This window comes from Pyrus communis, chromosome 5, assembly GCF_963583255.1.
Source record: "Pyrus communis chromosome 5, drPyrComm1.1, whole genome shotgun sequence".
Taxonomy (NCBI): Eukaryota; Viridiplantae; Streptophyta; class Magnoliopsida; order Rosales; family Rosaceae; genus Pyrus; species Pyrus communis.
Window position 1 is genome coordinate 4,290,703 of NC_084807.1, and position 18,661 is coordinate 4,309,363.

General features: G+C 36.4%; 3 protein-coding genes across 6 annotated transcripts; 1 reads left to right on the top strand and 2 right to left on the bottom strand.

The window, feature by feature from the left end:
- The first annotated feature begins 334 nt into the window (after nt 1–334).
- Nucleotides 335–5,876, top strand: LOC137733800 (diphosphomevalonate decarboxylase 2-like). Its single transcript, XM_068472988.1, has 10 exons — nt 335–717; nt 1,468–1,666; nt 2,361–2,424; nt 2,740–2,803; nt 2,927–3,007; nt 3,798–3,884; nt 4,209–4,366; nt 4,493–4,541; nt 5,133–5,257; nt 5,411–5,876. The coding sequence occupies exons 1-10, from the start codon at nt 502–504 to the stop codon at nt 5,622–5,624; spliced, it is 1,257 nt and encodes a 418-aa protein (XP_068329089.1). The 5' UTR covers nt 335–501; the 3' UTR covers nt 5,625–5,876.
- Nucleotides 5,877–6,214: 338 nt separating this feature from the next.
- On the bottom strand, nt 6,215–8,419 carry LOC137733802 (uncharacterized). The gene is made up of 5 exons (XM_068472993.1): nt 8,151–8,419; nt 7,432–7,723; nt 7,128–7,339; nt 6,752–7,025; nt 6,215–6,646 (listed from the first exon to the last, which is right to left on the bottom strand). Exons 2-5 carry the CDS (start codon nt 7,690–7,692, stop codon nt 6,350–6,352), a joined length of 1,044 nt encoding a protein of 347 aa, XP_068329094.1. The 5' UTR covers nt 7,693–7,723; nt 8,151–8,419; the 3' UTR covers nt 6,215–6,349.
- Nucleotides 8,420–13,992: 5,573 nt separating this feature from the next.
- On the bottom strand, nt 13,993–18,477 carry LOC137733801 (uncharacterized). Of its 4 annotated transcripts, none has more exons than XM_068472992.1 (6): nt 18,349–18,477; nt 16,750–16,925; nt 15,177–15,472; nt 14,879–15,090; nt 14,507–14,780; nt 13,993–14,412 (listed from the first exon to the last, which is right to left on the bottom strand). In XM_068472992.1, exons 3-6 carry the CDS (start codon nt 15,435–15,437, stop codon nt 14,119–14,121), a joined length of 1,041 nt encoding a protein of 346 aa, XP_068329093.1. In that variant the 5' UTR covers nt 15,438–15,472; nt 16,750–16,925; nt 18,349–18,477; the 3' UTR covers nt 13,993–14,118. The 4 variants fall into 4 exon arrangements, with proteins under 4 accessions (XP_068329093.1, XP_068329092.1, XP_068329090.1 ...); XM_068472991.1 differs by having other exon boundaries at nt 15,177–16,026; XM_068472989.1 differs by having other exon boundaries at nt 16,719–16,925.
- Between the last annotated feature and the right edge of the window lie 184 nt (nt 18,478–18,661).

Below are 18,661 nucleotides of genomic sequence, written 5' to 3' on the forward strand. Positions count from 1 at the left end.
GGTTTAATTTAGCCAATTACCCTAAAATATTTCAACAAAATGATAAAAGTAGTTATTCATATAAATTTATATCATTTTTTTGTTTAACAACTTTATAATCATTTTGTTGGAACTGAAATTTAGTCAAAGTTAGGTGAACATTTTTATTTTATTTTTCCGTTCTTTTGGCTAAGAAAATTAAGAATCGAAGTCCAAGAAGGGCGTCCAAATCCGAAACCCAAATCCCCATCCCATTGACATTGACAGCGTAGCCTAACAGACAGCGCCCAGGTGGGCGCCCACCACCGATGCCTCTCTCTCCTACAAATTATATCTTTCAACTGTGAAGTATAAATCCTTCCATTTGGCTTCTTCCTCCGCCCGCCACTCCATTAAACTGCACCACCAACTGCCAATTCCCTCTCAGATTCACATTCCTCATTAGACCCATTACAATTTAGATCTCTCTCTCCGTCGCCCAGCTTTTTCCCGGAAAATCTTCGTGTTTTTTCTCAGCATTCAATGGCGGATGAGACGCAGAAATGGGTGCTGATGGTGACGGCTCAGACGCCCACCAACATCGCCGTGATCAAGTACTGGGGGAAGAGGGACGAGAAGCTCATCCTGCCGGTCAATGACAGCATCAGCGTGACGCTTGATCCGGCCCACCTCTGCACCACCACCACTGTCTCCGTCAGTCCTACCTTTGACCAAGATCGGATGTGGCTCAATGGCGAGGTATACCTTTTAGTCGCCTTTTCTTTTTTCTCTTACAAGTTTCTTTACTTCTGTTTGGTTCCCGGCAAAGAAACAGGAGCACTTGTTTGGGATCAGGGGTTCAGAGAAGCTCTTAACTTTGACATAAACGACTTGGTGGGCCTCCATGGGGAGCCATAATTTTGTGGGTTTTACAAACTCCATTTGGTCACCAATGAAAGGGAAATTATAGAATTTTAGATACTGAAAGTTAATGATTATCAATTTGTAAGAGATTGAGGAACAGAGTCTTTTCACTATGTAGCAGCTATATCACTGATATTGGGGGTTTTGGTTTTTTTTTTTTTTTTGGGGGGGGGGGGTGGGGGTGGTGGGAGAATTCGAAGTGCCTCGGGTGTAAGGGAGAATGCTCTTAGCGAAATGAGCTACAAGTCCATCGCCATTGTGTTTTATCAATTTAGTTCGGATTGGCTGTTGAGTGACAGTAGGTGATGAAATGAAGAGATTAAAATTTGAAACTTTGAATAATGTGTATATCTTTAGATCTGTCTTCAGGAAACAAGAGCCAGTTTTTTTTTTTTTTTGGCTAATTAAGTTGGGTTTTTCATGTGTTGAAAAACGATGGTAGTTGGATTTTACAACTTGCACTGTTGGTTTTTTTCCCACAAAAATCATCAGGGGTTTGATGTTTACTTTCCACATAGACATGAATCATGATCCTTTTGGAATTTCACTGATTCATTGCTCTCATGTTTTTTCCGGTTAGTGTAGGAGATATCCATTTCTGGAGGCAGATTCCAAAGCTGTTTAAGAGAAATTCGCAGTCGAGCTACCGATGTTGATGATAAGGAAAAGGGAATCAAGATTACTAAGAAGGATTGGGAAAAATTGCATGTACATATCTCTTCTTATAACAATTTTCCTACTGCTGCTGGATTGGCTTCCTCAGCTGCTGGTTTTGCTTGTCTAGGTAATTAATAATTACCCTAATTTTGCCCTATATTATTGTTAATTTCTTGTTATATGATTAATGCTTAATGGTGTCTTTAGTTTGAGAACTCACGACTGTATTAGTAATGATACATGGATTGCCCTAAATGCTTAAGTAATTCAAGGTCATCCGGGATTTGCATTCTTTATTATTTATTTTACAGGAGATTTTTATCCATTATAACTTGGAAGTAGTTTACCTTAGCAACCAAATGCGTTTTGTGTTTTTTAGGCTGAATTTTCTTTTCATAACTCAACTGCTTTTTTGTCTACAACGATACATATCCAAAATACGGGCAATCCAACTGACATTACTGCATAATAATCCAAAAAAATAGCAATTTGAGAAAGTGGAAGGCTGGTTGTACAAATTGGTATTACTGGATGAAATTTTTTTAGAATACATAAGTTCCACGTATCTAGATGCACATATATGAATGTTATATAAGTTTTAGTAAAAGATATATAAAGACTCTGACAAGTATCTATTTTCTGCTCTTACCAATATCTTTTGGTATTAACACTTAATACTTGGACATTTCTTTTTATCTTTTCTTAATATTTTGGAATACTTTTTTTCCTTTCAGTTTGTAGATTACTCTTTTTTATCAATACATATACATAGTAATTAACAATGAGCATATGATAGCTAAGTGTCTGTTTATACTTTGCAGTTTTTGCCCTCGGAAAGTTAATGAATGTGAAAGAAGATCACAGCCAGCTTTCTGCTATTGCAAGGTAGTTGAGAGTTATTTAGATATCTCATTTCCAGGGTGCCTGTATCTTGTTTCAGTTATAATGATTACAATTGGGAACACCTTGCACTTCAGGTTCATCTGTCGTTCTTGTGGTTGTTAATGGAATTTTACGTTACATAAATATCAGCCACTATATAGGCCTCACTGAAGATGATTTACTCTGTTGCTTTATTTTTCGTTCATCTTAGAGGTTGTGTGTTTAAAATCTATGTTCTTCTTTATTCATATGATAGAGATTCTAGTATGCTGGTTGTAGTTCGTGGGAATAATTCCTTGAATTTGTTTGCTCATACAGGCAAGGTTCTGGTAGTGCTTGCCGCAGCTTATATGGGGGATTTGTCAAGTGGATCATGGGGAAAGTAAGCTTAATTTATATTTTCGATTTTTTTATTTTAATTTATCGTTTTCATTATGTCCTCTGTTGAAAAGCAAGTTTTCCAATGGAGCTTTAGTTCTGATTCTTGGTATCATGATCTATTAAGGATGATAAGGGAACCGACAGTCTTGCAGTCCAACTTGCAGATGAGAAGCACTGGGATGAACTTGTTATTGTTATTGCTGTGGTATGTGTTGTCTTTTCTTTTCTCGTTCTAGTAAATGATTGTATTGGTAAATTTTGGCCAGTGGACATTACTTTTATCTTGTCATTTTGTGTTCGGTTCTTCAAAGGTTTTTTCTGGGGTCTTTTGAATTTTCTACTTTCCATCTCTGCCATACATTTGTATTTTGATGCTTATACAGTACTTTGTATCTGTTCATCTCTGCATGTCTTCCTGGTTTGGTAGTATAAATTCTATGGGTCTTAAATGTGTATCCTTGGGCGATGATACCTTTTAAGTTATGCAAATACTGCCTATGAACTTAACTAGTTTGCTTAGTCATATTTCTATTCTAAGCTTCTTGATGCCACCGTTCTCTTCACCTGTAGTATTTGCATGAAAATTCGAGGAAAGTGGGAACTACATTTTTGAAGTCAAAATGTCAAATGTATGATATACGTGAAGTGAAGATGGTATCCTTTCACACAAAGAGTTAGGAAGATATTAAGTCAAAGTCAAGCATAAATTAAATTAAATAGAAAAAGAGTGAAAATTGCATCTAATAGAGTTAATAATTTGACAGACTGATCAGTTGTCACCATCTTAAAGAATACGTTTTTATAAGTGGAGTTAAGCCAGATAACTTATGATGTCATTAAAGTCCGATAACTTATGTTGTCACTAAAGTCCTATATATATATATATATATATATTCCGGGTGCTTATAATAGGTGCACATGCTTCTTCTGGAATGTTGAGATGCTACAACTGCAAAGAATCCTGTTATTTACCTTCTTGATTTTGTTTATTTCAGGTAAGTTCACGGCAGAAGGAAACAAGTAGCACTACAGGAATGCGTGATACTGTTGAAACAAGTTTGCTCTTACAACATAGAGCAAAGGTACGTTCTCACTTTCCTTTTCACTGTCCATCTTAAATAATAGGATTTGTCTTCGGTAGCAGCTGGTTGAGCGACTGAGCTCCATCGATTTACATCCAATTATGCTCAAGAGGTTAACTACTTAAGAGATTTATAGATTGTGGTTTAATTTCTGTCATTTACAAATTCCTCGGAACTTTTAAACTACCCCATCCAAATGCACTGCTATTATAGAAGAAAAAGGTGTCTAATTTCTTGTATGGTTTTTTATTTTTCTACTTTTTTGGGGTCATTTAAACTATGATCTAATTTGTTTCTCCTATCTCTTTTTTGATACTGTTACAGGAAGTAGTGCCAAAACGCATATTGAAAATGGAAGAAGCCATAAAAAATCGTGATTTTGCTTCTTTTGCACAACTGACTTGTACTGACAGTAACCAGTTTCACGCTGTCTGCCTGGACACATGTCCACCCATCTTCTACATGAATGATACATCCCACAGGCAAGCCCCGTTGCATTTGTGTCACTTGAAAAGCTTAGCAAGTAGATTAATTCATATATTTTTTTCGTTCATTGAGGCGATGCTATACACGTGAAAGTTAATACTGATGAAGTGCCTATGTTTCAGGATAATAAGCCTTGTTGAAAAGTGGAACCGCGCAGAAGGAACACCTCAGGTTTGAATTTTCAGGAGGAAACTAAATGATATTTAATGAGTATAAAATACTACTAATTGTTTGTCTTTCTAGCATGATACTCATCTTGAATTTGGCATTTCTGATTACGTATATTTTCAGTATTAGACCAAAAGTGATTATAATTTCAGTAGAAGTCCTTATGTCTATATCTTAAAGAGATTAATCTACATGGAGCTTCACTGCACATGTTTTCTTAATATAATGCCTCAACTAACACAACTTGCACAGCTACATATATGAAACAAATACAAGCTCTTAACGACTTACAAATTTTCTCGTGGAAAAGAATTTTTTTTTCACTTTGGTTTGACAAGTAATTTGGATCAGACTTTGTTCTCGTGATAAACCTAGTTCAGAGCATGCTTCTAAATCTGGACCTGCTTCTTCCCTTCTGGCACTGCTTCTACTTTTTATAAGTTTGTGGCATATAAGCATGCTACTAAATATTAGTTGGAAAATGATTTTACGCTTAAACGAAAATAATAATCTCAACTCTATAAGCTCTTGTTTGAGTTGCATACTGTTTATATTATTTGTTCGAGTAGCTGACAATATTGTAATAATCGATAGGTGGCTTATACATTTGATGCGGGGCCGAATGCAGTTCTAATTGCACGTAACAGAAAAACAGCTGCCCTTTTAATTCAGAAGTTGCTATTCTGCTTTCCACCAAATTCTGGTGCAGATTTGAACAGGTAATTTGAGTTTAGATGCTATCACGCTCTCATATCATCCACAAAGTTTTAAGAGATTCTTGTTTCTTCGAGTTTATGCATCAAGGATTTTTCTGACGGTGCCAACCCTGTTCTTTCTTCCTTTAATAATTATTTTCATATTTCATTTTCCAGTTTCGTACTTGGTGATAAGTCCATTCTAAAAGATGCCGGGGTTGAGAGCCCGGAGGATATTGAAACTTTACCCCCACCTCCAGAAATCAAGGATCCGTCCCAGAAATTCAGAGGAGATGTCAGTTACTTTATTTGCACAAGACCTGGGAGAGGTCCAGTTGTGCTGTCAGATGAAAGTCATCTTCTCAACCCTGAAACTGGATTGCCAAAGTAAGCGCAGAAGGTTTCTCTCGTTTGTTTCATAATGCTATTCCTTCTCAGGTCTATTCAAATGACTATGGATAATGCTTTTAGGCTGAACCGAGAACTTGGCTTGAAATGATTTTCCGAGTTGCTCGCAGTTTGACAGTTTCTGTTGCTTGTTTCATGCATTTGTAACTTATTTTTTGCTCTTTATTCCAATTATGGTCTTTGTACTCAGTCTTTGACACAATAATGAATAAATTTATCTTTTGTTCATTCAAAAGTATGGCGTTGCATCTTTCACTTTTCATAGGAATTTGAGATGGAAGATTGATAGACTTCACTGAAAATGATAGCTAGCGGTTACTAAAGGCTGGAAAATGGTGATCGAAACTTCTACAATAATTTTGGTGAGGAGGGAGTTTCGAACCAAGACGCATGGGAGGAAATCCAACACCCTATTCTGTAGTTTCAATTGTCGTGTTTCTAAAGAGATGCTTTACCTTCCAGGTGTTATATTTGCAGGAACCGCATTGCATCTGTCATTTATGTAGTTCCAACTTAGCCGTTCGTTCACCTTCTAGGTGTGAGTTCGCTGAATGTAACCACAAAAATGGCCTGAGCTTTGGAACATCACAATTGCCAATTATTTCGTCTATTTGAATCTGTAACACTACAAAGATTTGTCTGGCAACATAATTTGTATATAATGTAGCATCTCTGAGAGAGCTCCTCTGCATCGACGACGCCTATGGTCTACTTCTCTCCAATTAGAAGTGCCCTTAAGATGACCTCACTCATACCATCTGCAGCTGGCAACAAATGTCCACCACCTGGTACCTCATGGTAGTGAATCCATGGAAGCTTTTCAGCAATATAGCGTTGCAGCTCAACTGGGACAAGCTTATCTTCGTCACCCTGCCATAGATGGACCGAGCGTTCATTGCTGGCAAAAGGGTTCTTCAGATCCGTAGGACCAAATTCCCAGCTCCCAAATCCAACAATCATGTCGCGAAAGATGGACTCAGCTTCTCCTTGCTGCGTGACATGTGCCTGCCCAAACAAACAACAAAACAAAACAAAACAAAACAAAAATCATCAAAGCTGCTGAGTTTCGATAAAAGTCTTAAACACTTAGCGATCGAATAAGGAAAGTACCTTGTGCTTTTCGCTTCCAGAAACCTTTCCATTCCTAACGATTTCCCAATCTTGGCGGGAAAACACATTCTCTGGTTTACCGGATACAACGCTGGATGAAGGAAAGAATTTCTGAGTGTTCCACCAGTAGGTTAACCAAGGTATATAGTGAGCAACTCGAACCGCCCATTGATCCTGTGGAGGTTGCTTCTTATAGGCATAGGATGACAAGTTGGCAGGAAGTCCTGGCCACCAGTAATTGATCACAGGAGCGATTAACGCTGCTCCTGCTAGCCTGTTGTAATAAGCATCCCAAACATATCAAACTTTAGAGAAAAATTTCAGTACCGAACGATGCATCATCTGGTACCAAGGGAGGCTGGTTGTGAAGTCTTACCTATGAGGGATGTACTTGAGACACTTCCAAATGACCTGTCCTCCCATTGAGTATCCAATTACATAAAATTTGGATCCGAGTTCCAGCTGATCACCAAGCTCCTCTATATCTAACGCCAAGCTCTTCGCTGTTCGCTTAGGATCCGGATCACTTTCACCGTACCCTGGTCTGTCGAAAGACACAATGTACACACCTAAATCTTCAATAACTTCCTGAGAAAAAAAACAAAAAGACAACATCCGCCACGAAATCAACCAATATAGAGTTGAACTGAAGAATGACAGAGAACCAATCAAGGTAGTACCGGAGAGACAGATGTTGCAATGACTGGATCATGTCGGGAAGTACCGAAGGGATGAACAAAGATAATCTTATACTTGGCCACTTGTTTTGGAACACCATGTTCCTTGTAGGCCAAAAATCTTCCATCCCTTAGCCTTACTCTAGGCGCTGTGACGGGTGGACCGCCAGGCGAACCACAGATGTTCGGAGGGGGTGGTCGGGCGGCCTGATACTCCCACGCCAGCAATACAACCAACAAGATGAATGTGATCCTCTTAAACATCTTTGAGAACGAAGTACGAAACTTTGCTCAACTGCAGTAAAGAAGCAAATTCAAAAATAACATTACGCTTGAGGACATTATATAATAAGTTCTAATGGTATATTCCCCTCAATTGGATCACTCAATTTTTTAAGAGCTCAAATAAAAACAGGTCATCTAAATCAAACAACCATCAGAAAAAAGGGTGTAACGTATAAACAATACAAATACAAACACACTTTACATTTATCGAAAATGATATTCTAATATCTAAACAACAAGAGACGGATTCCAATATTTAAGAGAACGCGGTGTTCTAACCAACTTGGTTATACTAATTGTTTCTATAGCGACCACAATCAATAAATAAGTTGGAAATAAAAAGATGCACTCCTTTGTTTAACCGAAACCACAAGAAAACAGATCATATGCACATAAAAAATCATACTTCCTAATGTGCTTTTTTGGTAAAAACTTACCACCAACGCTCCTCCCTCTGTGATAATTATATGTTTATGCTGAAGAAAATGGCAGAAACGGGCTGAGTGAGCAGCTGCTTTTAGCTTTTGTGTGGTGCTGAAGCTGCCGATGTCGGTGGGCTGCTTGTTTTCGTATTGACAAACGAAGAAGATAGAGAAGTTATGAAGAAAATTTGTCCATCACAATGATGAGAAATCAGAAGGGATATAATTTTGTTAGACATTTTTTATTCATTGTGGTGTTTGGTATCGCGTTCCACCTAACACAACTAGCCACACAGAAAAATCCATCTACCGATGATTTTGGCCTACTTTCCCAGCTTTCCTTTTCACTTTTTTATCTTTTTCTGTATTGGGATTTTTATGGGTCATCAGTCATCACAAATGTGGTATTGGTTAATGCACTGCCATTAAGGGCACGTTTGTTTGGCTTCACTTACCTGAACTGGATAGGACTAATTTCTAGTGTAATCCTTTGTTTGTTGGCTACCAGGATTAAGTTTAATGGTATTAAGTGGGACTTGCTTTCACTAACTCCTTCGTTAGGTGGTCCTAGCGAGACCCCCCAAATACGAGCGGACTAGCTAAGATTGTCATTGTCCTCCTACTCGCTCGCCTCTTTGTGTTCGTCCTGTTCGTCCTGATTGATCTCATCCTGATTGCTGGACTAACTACATCGGCGACGCTCGCTCGCTCGAGTAGGCCAAGAAATCGTCAGTCTCTCTCTCACTCATCATTTACAAATTCCATTTGTTGTTTTGATTATGTGAAATCTAGATTGCTTTGATTTTGTGAAACCTAGGTTGGTCTTATGCTATGAAATTGCTTGTTCTTCAATGATTTTTGCTTCTGGGTATTTTATGATGTGGTTGTACGGATTTGATTTCTGCACTGTGAAATTGCAAATTCCATTTGCTGCCACACTGTAAGTTAATTCATCTGTCTCTCTTGATTCAGTCTTTGACTCCTGATACATTGTTTAGGGTGGCTTTTAAGCTCCTGCATGGAGCTACTTGATATTGTATCTGTCAATCTATGCGAGGTCCAAGGTTTATCTTTCTATTTACTAATTTATCTTTGGGGGGAATTTTGTCATAATGAGTTAGATAAGGGCGTTCTTGGGCTTATTTAGCATTATAATCAATTAATAAATGGATCATATGGATCATTATTGTTGCATAAAGTAGTTAATTGGTTATCAATATCATCTGTAAGGAGTGATGTCTGGATTAAGCTTGCAGCTATGTTCCTTTGTTTGGCAGTTTTGTATAGGTTGGATGTAAGTATGAATCCTGGATTGTAAGATTATGGTGCCCTTTAACTGAAGCTTGTCATGTATTTGATTGAAATAATATGAATTAAGCACAACAGGTTGCTGATGGTGATTCAATGTAGTTTTTGGGACCTAATGCGACAATGCTCTGGATACCTCAAACATCAGTACCGAAAATGAAACATGATTGAGAAAGTCTTAGAAAAACATCCTACCTTTATATATCGGTACATCAGATAGGCACACTCTTTCTTTTGCTTTATTCTTACAACCAATTCTCTGTTTCTCTCTGATAGAATTGATGATATCGGAGCAGTGATCTCCTTAACCTCCTTTCCTTTAATGATTGACTATACTTTCTGATGATATCAGAATAGGTTTTGCAGAAGGGGTATGGATGGTGGGCGTGAATTATGAGATTACAATGCCTGTTATGGAAACCAACCAAAACCCAATATTAGTTGACACAAAGACTTGTGTGAAAGATACACTTCCTGCCGAACCACAACGAAGAAATGGAAGGTATGCACCTTTATTAGCTTCTGTTTTGGGTTGATGTTTTGTTGCCGTTGATGAGGAAATACACCAAAATGAAGTGCAGAGTCTGCTGACTATACTAATACACCAAGTTAGAGAAAAGCAGTAGCATTGGTGATGTTTCAATCAACATCCTCAGTAAGTGTACAAAGAAGCACAATTCTTGGAGTTGCTTCTTTGGGGTAATTGCTGTGTTGGTTTTGCCATGAATGTATCGTTCATGTTGTATCGTAGCCGTTGTTTGATTCAATTTTTGTAAGTTATTCTTTGGACAAAATCGTTAAACAGGAGTTGTAAAATTCAATTGTTTTGCATGGAAAGCTACGCTCAAAGTGCAAAGGATGTCTCTCTATCAAATTTAGCAAAGTCATATAGTGATGTTACAATTGTATGTTAAAATTGGGATGAATGAATATGGTATTATTCATGGATTTTGGGAGGCTGTGAAGAAGAAATCGAAATTTTCTTCCTCCAAATTTGTGGTATGATAAATTAGAGTTTTTAACAATTTTGGGACATTTGGGTTGCTGAATGTTTACAAATTTCTCAATTTTAGAGGCTTAGGGGGATTTTAGACCAAAAAGTGAGAAAGTTTGATGTACTGATTCCGAATTCCTATGTTGTAGGAAAGCGCTGTTTGTTTTTGCAAATTGCAATGCTACAATGCACAAAATCTCAATATTTTCTTTCATTTCCAAGCAATTGCCGTTGAGTTTAATGTAATTATCATTTGATTTGACTGTGGGTATTTTGCAGTTGAGTTGGATGTAATTCTATCGTTAAAATTTGTAATTTCACTATTTTTCATTATCCTGGTTTTTAGTCCGACATTGCACCTAAAGCTTCACTAAATCAGTCCAGCTTAGTCCCTGAAGCTAGTCCAGTCTGAGATAGTCTGGTGCAACAAACGCACCCTAAAGCATCTCTAAACATGTTGTGAAACAAAAAAAAATTTATTTTAAGGAGTCAAATTTAAAAATACTATTGTTGTAGCAAAAAGCTGTCTTTAGTCTTGACGAATTTGATCAAGGTCAAAACCATGATCAAGGTTAAAGCCATACACATGCCCACGAGGTGGGGGTTTAGCCAATAGATCTCAGATGCCTAATCTAAAAAAAGTGAGTTTTTAGAGCTTAAGTGTGTAGCAAAAAGCTTACCAAAAAAAGGTGTAGATGAAGTATTTATAGGAAGGTGGGTAGCCATAAGGTTAGGGTTTTTCCTTACATATGACGATTTCTCATTGGCCACGGTGTGATATCCATAGGATGGATAAGGAAAGATTTATCCCGAAGATATTAAATGAGATAGTATCTTGGGATTATCAAGTATCCTTGATTGCTGGTGATGAGAATTCCTTACTTGTTTGAGTTGATTTTCAATCAGAAATGTATTAATGATGGAATTTGGTGACTAATCCTATCATTAATGTATTTAACTTTTCCATGTTACAACAAGAAACTTGGTGATGTTGTAGTCAATAGCTCAAGCCTCTAGGGATATTGAATTGCGCGTGTGAACATTTGTAGGCCCTACCCATTTAATGAGGGCTTTCTGGGTGTGTGTGTGTGTGTTTTTTTTTTTGAAATCCACATGTCATTTTCAGGATTTTTAGAATTATTTTTTGCTCCACACATATCTCTAACCAACTACATAAAAGAGTCTCTATTATAACATAAAGAATAGTCACTTTTCAAATTTATAGAGTAACTGTCCATCAACTAAATATTTAAAAAAAAAGAGAGTTGACCCTTGAGCAACGAAAAAAGAAAGAAAGAGATGTTGTAGAAATGGTTTTTTTACACAAGTAACACTTGAACTTGTAAGCATGTGCGATAATAATACCTAAACTGTCAATTTTTATTTGTTACCACCTGGACCCTCTTAAGTGTTGGAATATACCACGTATGTTACTTTTCATCTATATTGCTGTTAAAACATGTCACCTGAAGAGATTTTTTCATCAATTAACTTTATGGGGCTAGTTAGAATTAATAAGCTCCAAAATAATAGTGTCTGAGTTAATATTGCGCTAAAATTGCGGGTTTGTACAACTACAGTTTGGCAATTCCCTTTATAAAAGTTAGAAAAATTAATATTTGTATAAATTAAGATAAATCACACACCCACTTGCTGATTTAAAAGAAATAGTGAAAATACATTGTAAATGAAAGACTAGATTTTGTACAATTTCACTTCAATTCTTCAACAGTCCTTGCCAAAATCAAATCATAAATCAACTTCTTCTTTTCTCTTCATGACCTAACTCCAAGTCCGCTAAAAATTTGCCTAATAAAAATGAAAGTTCATGTGGTATTGGCGCACATGCTTGCAAGTTCAGGTGGTACTTGTACAAAATCCTCAAAATAAAAATAAATGAGTTGGCGTTGAATTGTTAATAACAAAATATTCAAAGTTTGTTAAAATGAAGAGTGTTGATAGAGATGGAAAGTTAAACTAAATAGCTAAAATAGTTTTTTGGCACTTTTGACTTGCTAGTTAATAAAAATTTAGAGTTTTTTTTATAGAGATGTTTATAGTGTTAGAGCATCTTCAAGAGACTTTTTAACATAACTAGTGGCGGATCCAAAATTCTACCATCGGATGGTCCTAATCAAGGCACGCTAGGATAGGCGCTACTCAGGTGGCGGGTTGGGGCCTCGCACCTATGCGCCTAGACGGGGGTCTAGGTGAACTAGGCAGATTCAAATAATCTTTTTATATATCATATAATAAGTGTCTATTTACACTTTAAAAAACTATACTTATGTTTAGGATTTGAGTTTATTATTTTAGATAGGTTTATTATTTGACATATAACATACAAAAACATCGGAATTTTTGCTTTAGTAATTTAGTGAATTAGATGGTATGAGATGAAAGTTTAAGTGATTATGAGATGCAGTATTTTACAAAATATTTTTTAAATGTCATATCTATAGTTAATTTTAAAAGAAATAACGGTATCAAACACGTGTTATAAAAAATATTAATTTAGTAATCCACCATCCCTTTATTATTTTATTCATTAAAATGATAGGTGGCACAGCCTAATTAGAGAACAATTTTTTAAAAGAAAAAAAGAAAAAAAAAAAGGAAGTTGGTCACGGGGGAAATGGAAAAAGAACGTTTTTCTTCAAATTGGGGAGTTGGTCACGTGGGATGTGTAGAGAGAAGGTTTTTCTTCTTCATTGGAACCAAGTCCAAGAACAGAAGAATCATGGCGGTATTCTCTATGTTCCTCTTCGTTTGAAATTAGATACTTCTTCTCAACCCTGAAACTAGATTGCCGAAGTAAGCTCGGAACTCTTTTGTTTCACAACACCCTCAGGCCTATTCAAATGGCTGTACGGATAATGCTTTTAGGCTGAACCGAAGAATTGGCTTGAAATGCTTATCCGAGTTGCTCGCAGTTTGACAGTTTCTGTTGCTTGTTTCATGCATTTGTAACTTATTTTTTGCTCCTTATTCCAATTATGGTCGTTCTACTCATTGTCTTTGACACAATAATGAATAAATTTTCTTTTGTTTATTCGAAAGTACGGCATTGCATCTTTCACTTCTAGCAGGAATTAGAAATGGAAGATTGATAGATTTCACTAAAAATGATAGCTAGCAGTTAGTAAAGGCCGGAAAATGCTTATCAGTAGAAGAACTAACAGAGTGGCGCTGGCATGTAAAAAGTTTGATTTTGGTCTCTATAGTTTATTTTTTAAATTATTATTAACTGGAGGGGGAGGTTCAAAACTATTACAATAATTTGAGAGAGGGAGGGGTGGAAATCCAACACCCTATCTACTAGGATATATTGGACCACATGCAGGTATTACATGGGTGGAAATCCAACACCTTGTCCCTGCAGTTTCAATTATCGCGTTTCTAAAGAGATGCTTTACCTTTCGAGTGTTACATTTGCACGAATTGCATTGCATCTGTCATTTGTGTAGTTCCAACTTTGCTGTTCGTTCACCTTCCAGGTACGAGTTCACTGGATGTAACCATAAAAATGGCCTGAGATATGGAACATCATACAACTAATTTCGAATCGACTCTCATTATTTCCCCTATTTGAATTGTAACATTACAAATATTTCTCTTGGAACATAATTTGTATATAATGTAGCATCTCTGGAGCTGCCCTGTATCGACGACATCAATGGTCTACTCTTTAATTAGAAGTGCCTTTAAAATGATTTCACTCATATCATCTGCAGCTGGCAACAAATGTCCACCACCTGGTAACTCATGGTAGCGAATCCATGGAAGCTTTTCGGCAATATAGCGTTGCAGCTCAACTGGGACAAGCTTATCTTCGTCACCCTGCCACAGATGGACCGAGCCTTCGTTGCTGGCAAAAGGGTTCTGCAGATCCATAGGATCAAATTCCCAGCTCCCAAATCCAACTACCATGTCGCGAAAGATGGACTCAGCTTCTCCTTGCAGCGTGGCATGTTCCTGCCCAAACAAATAACAAAACAAGACAAAAATCATCAACGCTGCCGAGTTTCTATAAAATCCTAAACAATTAGCGATCGAATAAGGAAAGTACCTTGTGCTTTTCTCTTCCAGAAACCTTTGCATTCCTAACGTTTTCCCAATCTTGGCGGGAAAACATATTCTCTACTTTCCCGGATAAAGCGCGGTGCTTAGGAAAGAAATTCTGAGTGTTCCACCAGTAGGTTAACCAAGGTATATAGTGGGCAGCTCGAAGCGCCCATTGATCCTGTGGAGCTTGCTTCTTATAGGCATAAGATGACAGGTTGGCAGGAAGTCCTGGCCACCAGTAGTTGATCACCGGAGAGATCAATGCTGCTCCAGCTAGCCTGTCGTAACAGGCATCCCAAACACATCGAACTTTAGAGAAAAATTTCAGTACCGAACGATGCATCATCAGGTAACGAGGCTGCTTGCAAAATCTTACCTATGAGGGATGTACCGAAGACACTTCCAGATGACCTGTCCTCCCAGTGAGTATCCAATCACATAAAATTTGGATCCGAGTTCCAGCTGATCACCAAGCTCCTCTATATCTAACGCCAAGCTCTTCGTTGTCCGCTTAGGATCCGGATCACTTTCACCGTACCCTGGTCTGTCGAAAGACACAATGTACACACCTAAATCTTCAATAACGTCCTAAGGAAAGAAAAAAAACACCCACCACGAAGTCAACCAATATAGAGTTGAACTGAAAAATGACAAAGAATCAAGCAAGGCAGTACCGGAGCGACGGCTGTTGCAATGATTGGATCATGTCGGGAACTAAAGAAGGGATGAACAAAGATAATCTTGTACTTGGCCACTTGTTTTGGAACACCATGTTCCTTGTAGGCCAAAAATCTTCCATCCCTTAGCCTTATTCTAGGCGCTGTGACGGGTGGACCGCCAGGCGAACCACAGATGTTCGGATGTGGTGGTTGGGCGGCCTGATATGCCCACGCCAGCAATCCAACCAACAAGATGAATGTGATCCTCTTAAACATGTTATGAGAAGATGGAAAGTACGAAACTTTGCTCACTTGCGGTAAAGAAGCAAATAGAAAAATAACATTACACTTGAGGACATCATTGTATAATAAGTTTTAAAGTGCTTTTAGATTTAGGTAAAAAAAAAAAAAAAAGCTGTTTTCAGAAGTGAGTTCAGTAATCTAATTAAATGTTTTTATACTAATTTTACCCTTTTGGATAAAAATATTTAAATTCTTTAATTAGATAATACAATTCCTAAGTATTTAAAATAGAAAATCGATTTACGTGGTAAGTAATCAAATGATCATATATTTAAAACTAAATATACACCTTTTTTCGTAGGCATAAAAACATTATGATACATTTTGAGAAAGGAGATGATGGTTTGTGAGAGAAAAGAAAGATTGAAGATGTTTGAAGTTTGAAACGTGAGGAACAAAAACACAAAGATACAATAAAATGAGTTGATTAAAAAGAAAACAAGAAATAAAAGAGGAGAATGCTTCCATGGTGCTTTGGTGCCACCTGTCTCATATTTGTTGGGTTGGTTGGAGTGCTTTAATCAGACTTGACCAAACGAGATTCAATAAGGGGAATTCATTTCTACATTTAAGAACAAAGCAGTAGCAGATGCCATACAAAAATGAGAAAGAAGAACCAAAAAAAGAAAAAAAGAAATGCAAATTATTCTCACTACTCTATTTATTATCGTAAAATTAGTTTAAATTTTAGATATGTGTAGTAAATAGATACAGACCTCAAAATTTAAATTCATTAAACGATGGTAAATAGAGTTGTGAGTGTTATCATCACTTGATAATGATGATTTGTGAGCAAAAATGCACCCGAAAAGAATTTATGAAGATAAAACGAGCCGTGAGAAGTAAGTCAGGAAGAGATTTAATTCCTAATCACTGAATTTATTTCAACAAGTAAACTATTCTTAATAACAGTTTGAAAAATTAGACTTATAGCAAGTTTTCTCGAGTTTTTTAATTTGCTACTTCCCCTCAATTGATGAAAGGTCATTTAAATCAAACAACAACCAGAAAAATGGACAATCAAGTATAAAGAAAACAAATACACACACACTTTACTTTTATCAAAAACGATATTACAATATCAAAACTATAAGATGCGGATTTTAATATATACGAGAGACACAGTGTTCTAGCTAATTTGATTATACTAATTGCTCCTGTAAATGCACACAATCAATAAATAAGTTGCAAATTAAAAGATGCACTCCATTGTTTAACCAAAACCACAAGAAAAGAAATCATAAAAAATCATACTTGCTAATGTGGTTTTTTGGTAAAAACTTACCACCAGCGCTCCTCCCTCTGTGATAATAATAAGTTTATGCAGAAGAAAATGGCAGAAACCAAGCTAAGTGAGCGGCTGCTTTTAGCTTTTGTGTGGTTGTTAAATTACGTGATGGAACCCACCTTCACCTATTTCAGGGCTCGTTTCTTTTCTAGAACTGGCTTGACTTGGACAATCTGCTGGATTTAAAAAAAAAAAAAAATAGAAATATGAAAGTCAGATTGCATAATTTGTCAAAGTGACGAACGTAGATGGAGACGCGAAGAAAAATTGTCATCTTAATCTTAAACTTTTTGTAAAGATTAGGAGGAATAAGTTTTGTTGATAATTTTAATGAGATATTTGTCGATCTCCTTCGTTCTGAACTTGTAAAAAGTTGTTAAATTTATGTATAAACTTTAATTTTAATCGATTACTCGTCTGAATTGTTATAATTAGCTAAATTTTCCCTTAATGTTAGATTTTGGAAATTTCTTCTATTTTGGTCACAACAAATGTTTGTGGGCAATAAAATAATTTTATTCTTGATGTGGACATCAAATTGCTTTTTGTTTTTTCCTTCTCCACCTTCTCGACACGGTTCACTCTCTAATTGAATTAGTAGCTGCAAAGTATTAGCTTTGCACCCAATTTACCAAAATAAAATTACCTTTTGGCCTTCATATAATTGTCATATGTTGTTTGCGTGATCAAAATAAAGAAAAAAATTTAAAATCTAACAAGGAAAAATTGGTTATTTATAATAGTTTAAAATAATAATCAGTTAAAATTAAATTTCAAAAAAAAATTTTTGCATAAAAGGTCGGAGGCAAATCAAGAAATATGTCAATTTTAATTAATGGCATATTATAAGTCGGCAACCTTCCTCTTCACTTTTAATTCTTTTTCTCTATTGGGTTGGGATTTTTATGAGTCAGCACTGAACAGGCAGGCAGAGGCAGGGGTGGTTGTTGGTTAGTCTAATCCAAAAGTTGGAGTATGCTCAACAACACGACATAATAGACGACATAATAGACAAGTATACATGCGGGGGTTGTTAGTTGTCCTAATAAGAGTAGATAAATGCTAATGAAATTCTCTTCAAAGTGAATTTTTTTTATCGATTGTTTGACATTTTACAGTTTAACATCAATTATCGTGCGAACGTTATAAAATATTATGTAAAAAACATGAAGTATAGAGAGCCCATTGAAAGTCTTACTATTGTTTGACATTTTACAGTTTAACATCAATTATCGTGCGAACGTTATAAAATATTATGTAAAAAACATGAAGTATAGAGAGTCCATTGAAAGTCTTACTCTTGAGAGAGTTCCTTTATCATTTCTATAAAATTTTGGTTATAACCATACCATTAGAGCATCTAAAAAAAAAACAGATATTCTAATATCTAAACAACAAGAGACGGATTCCAATATTTAAGAGAACGCGGTGTTCTAACCAACTTGGTTATACTAATTGTTTCTATAGCGACCACAATCAATAAATAAGTTGGAAATAAAAAGATGCACTCCTTTGTTTAACCGAAACCACAAGAAAACAGATCATATGCACATAAAAAATCATACTTCCTAATGTGCTTTTTTGGTAAAAACTTACCACCAACGCTCCTCCCTCTGTGATAATTATATGTTTATGCAGAAGAAAATGGCAGAAACGGGCTGAGTGAGCAGCTGCTTTTAGCTTTTGTGGGTGCTGAAAGTTGCCGGTGTCGGTGGGCTGCTTGTTTTCGTATTGACAAACGAAGAAGATAGAGAAGTTATGAAGAAAATTCGTCCATCACAATGATGAGAAATCAGAAGGGATATAATTTTGTTAGACATTTTTAATTCATTGTGGTGTTTGGTATCGCGTTCCACCTAACACAACTAGCCACACAGAAAAATCCATCCACCGATGATTTTGGCCTACT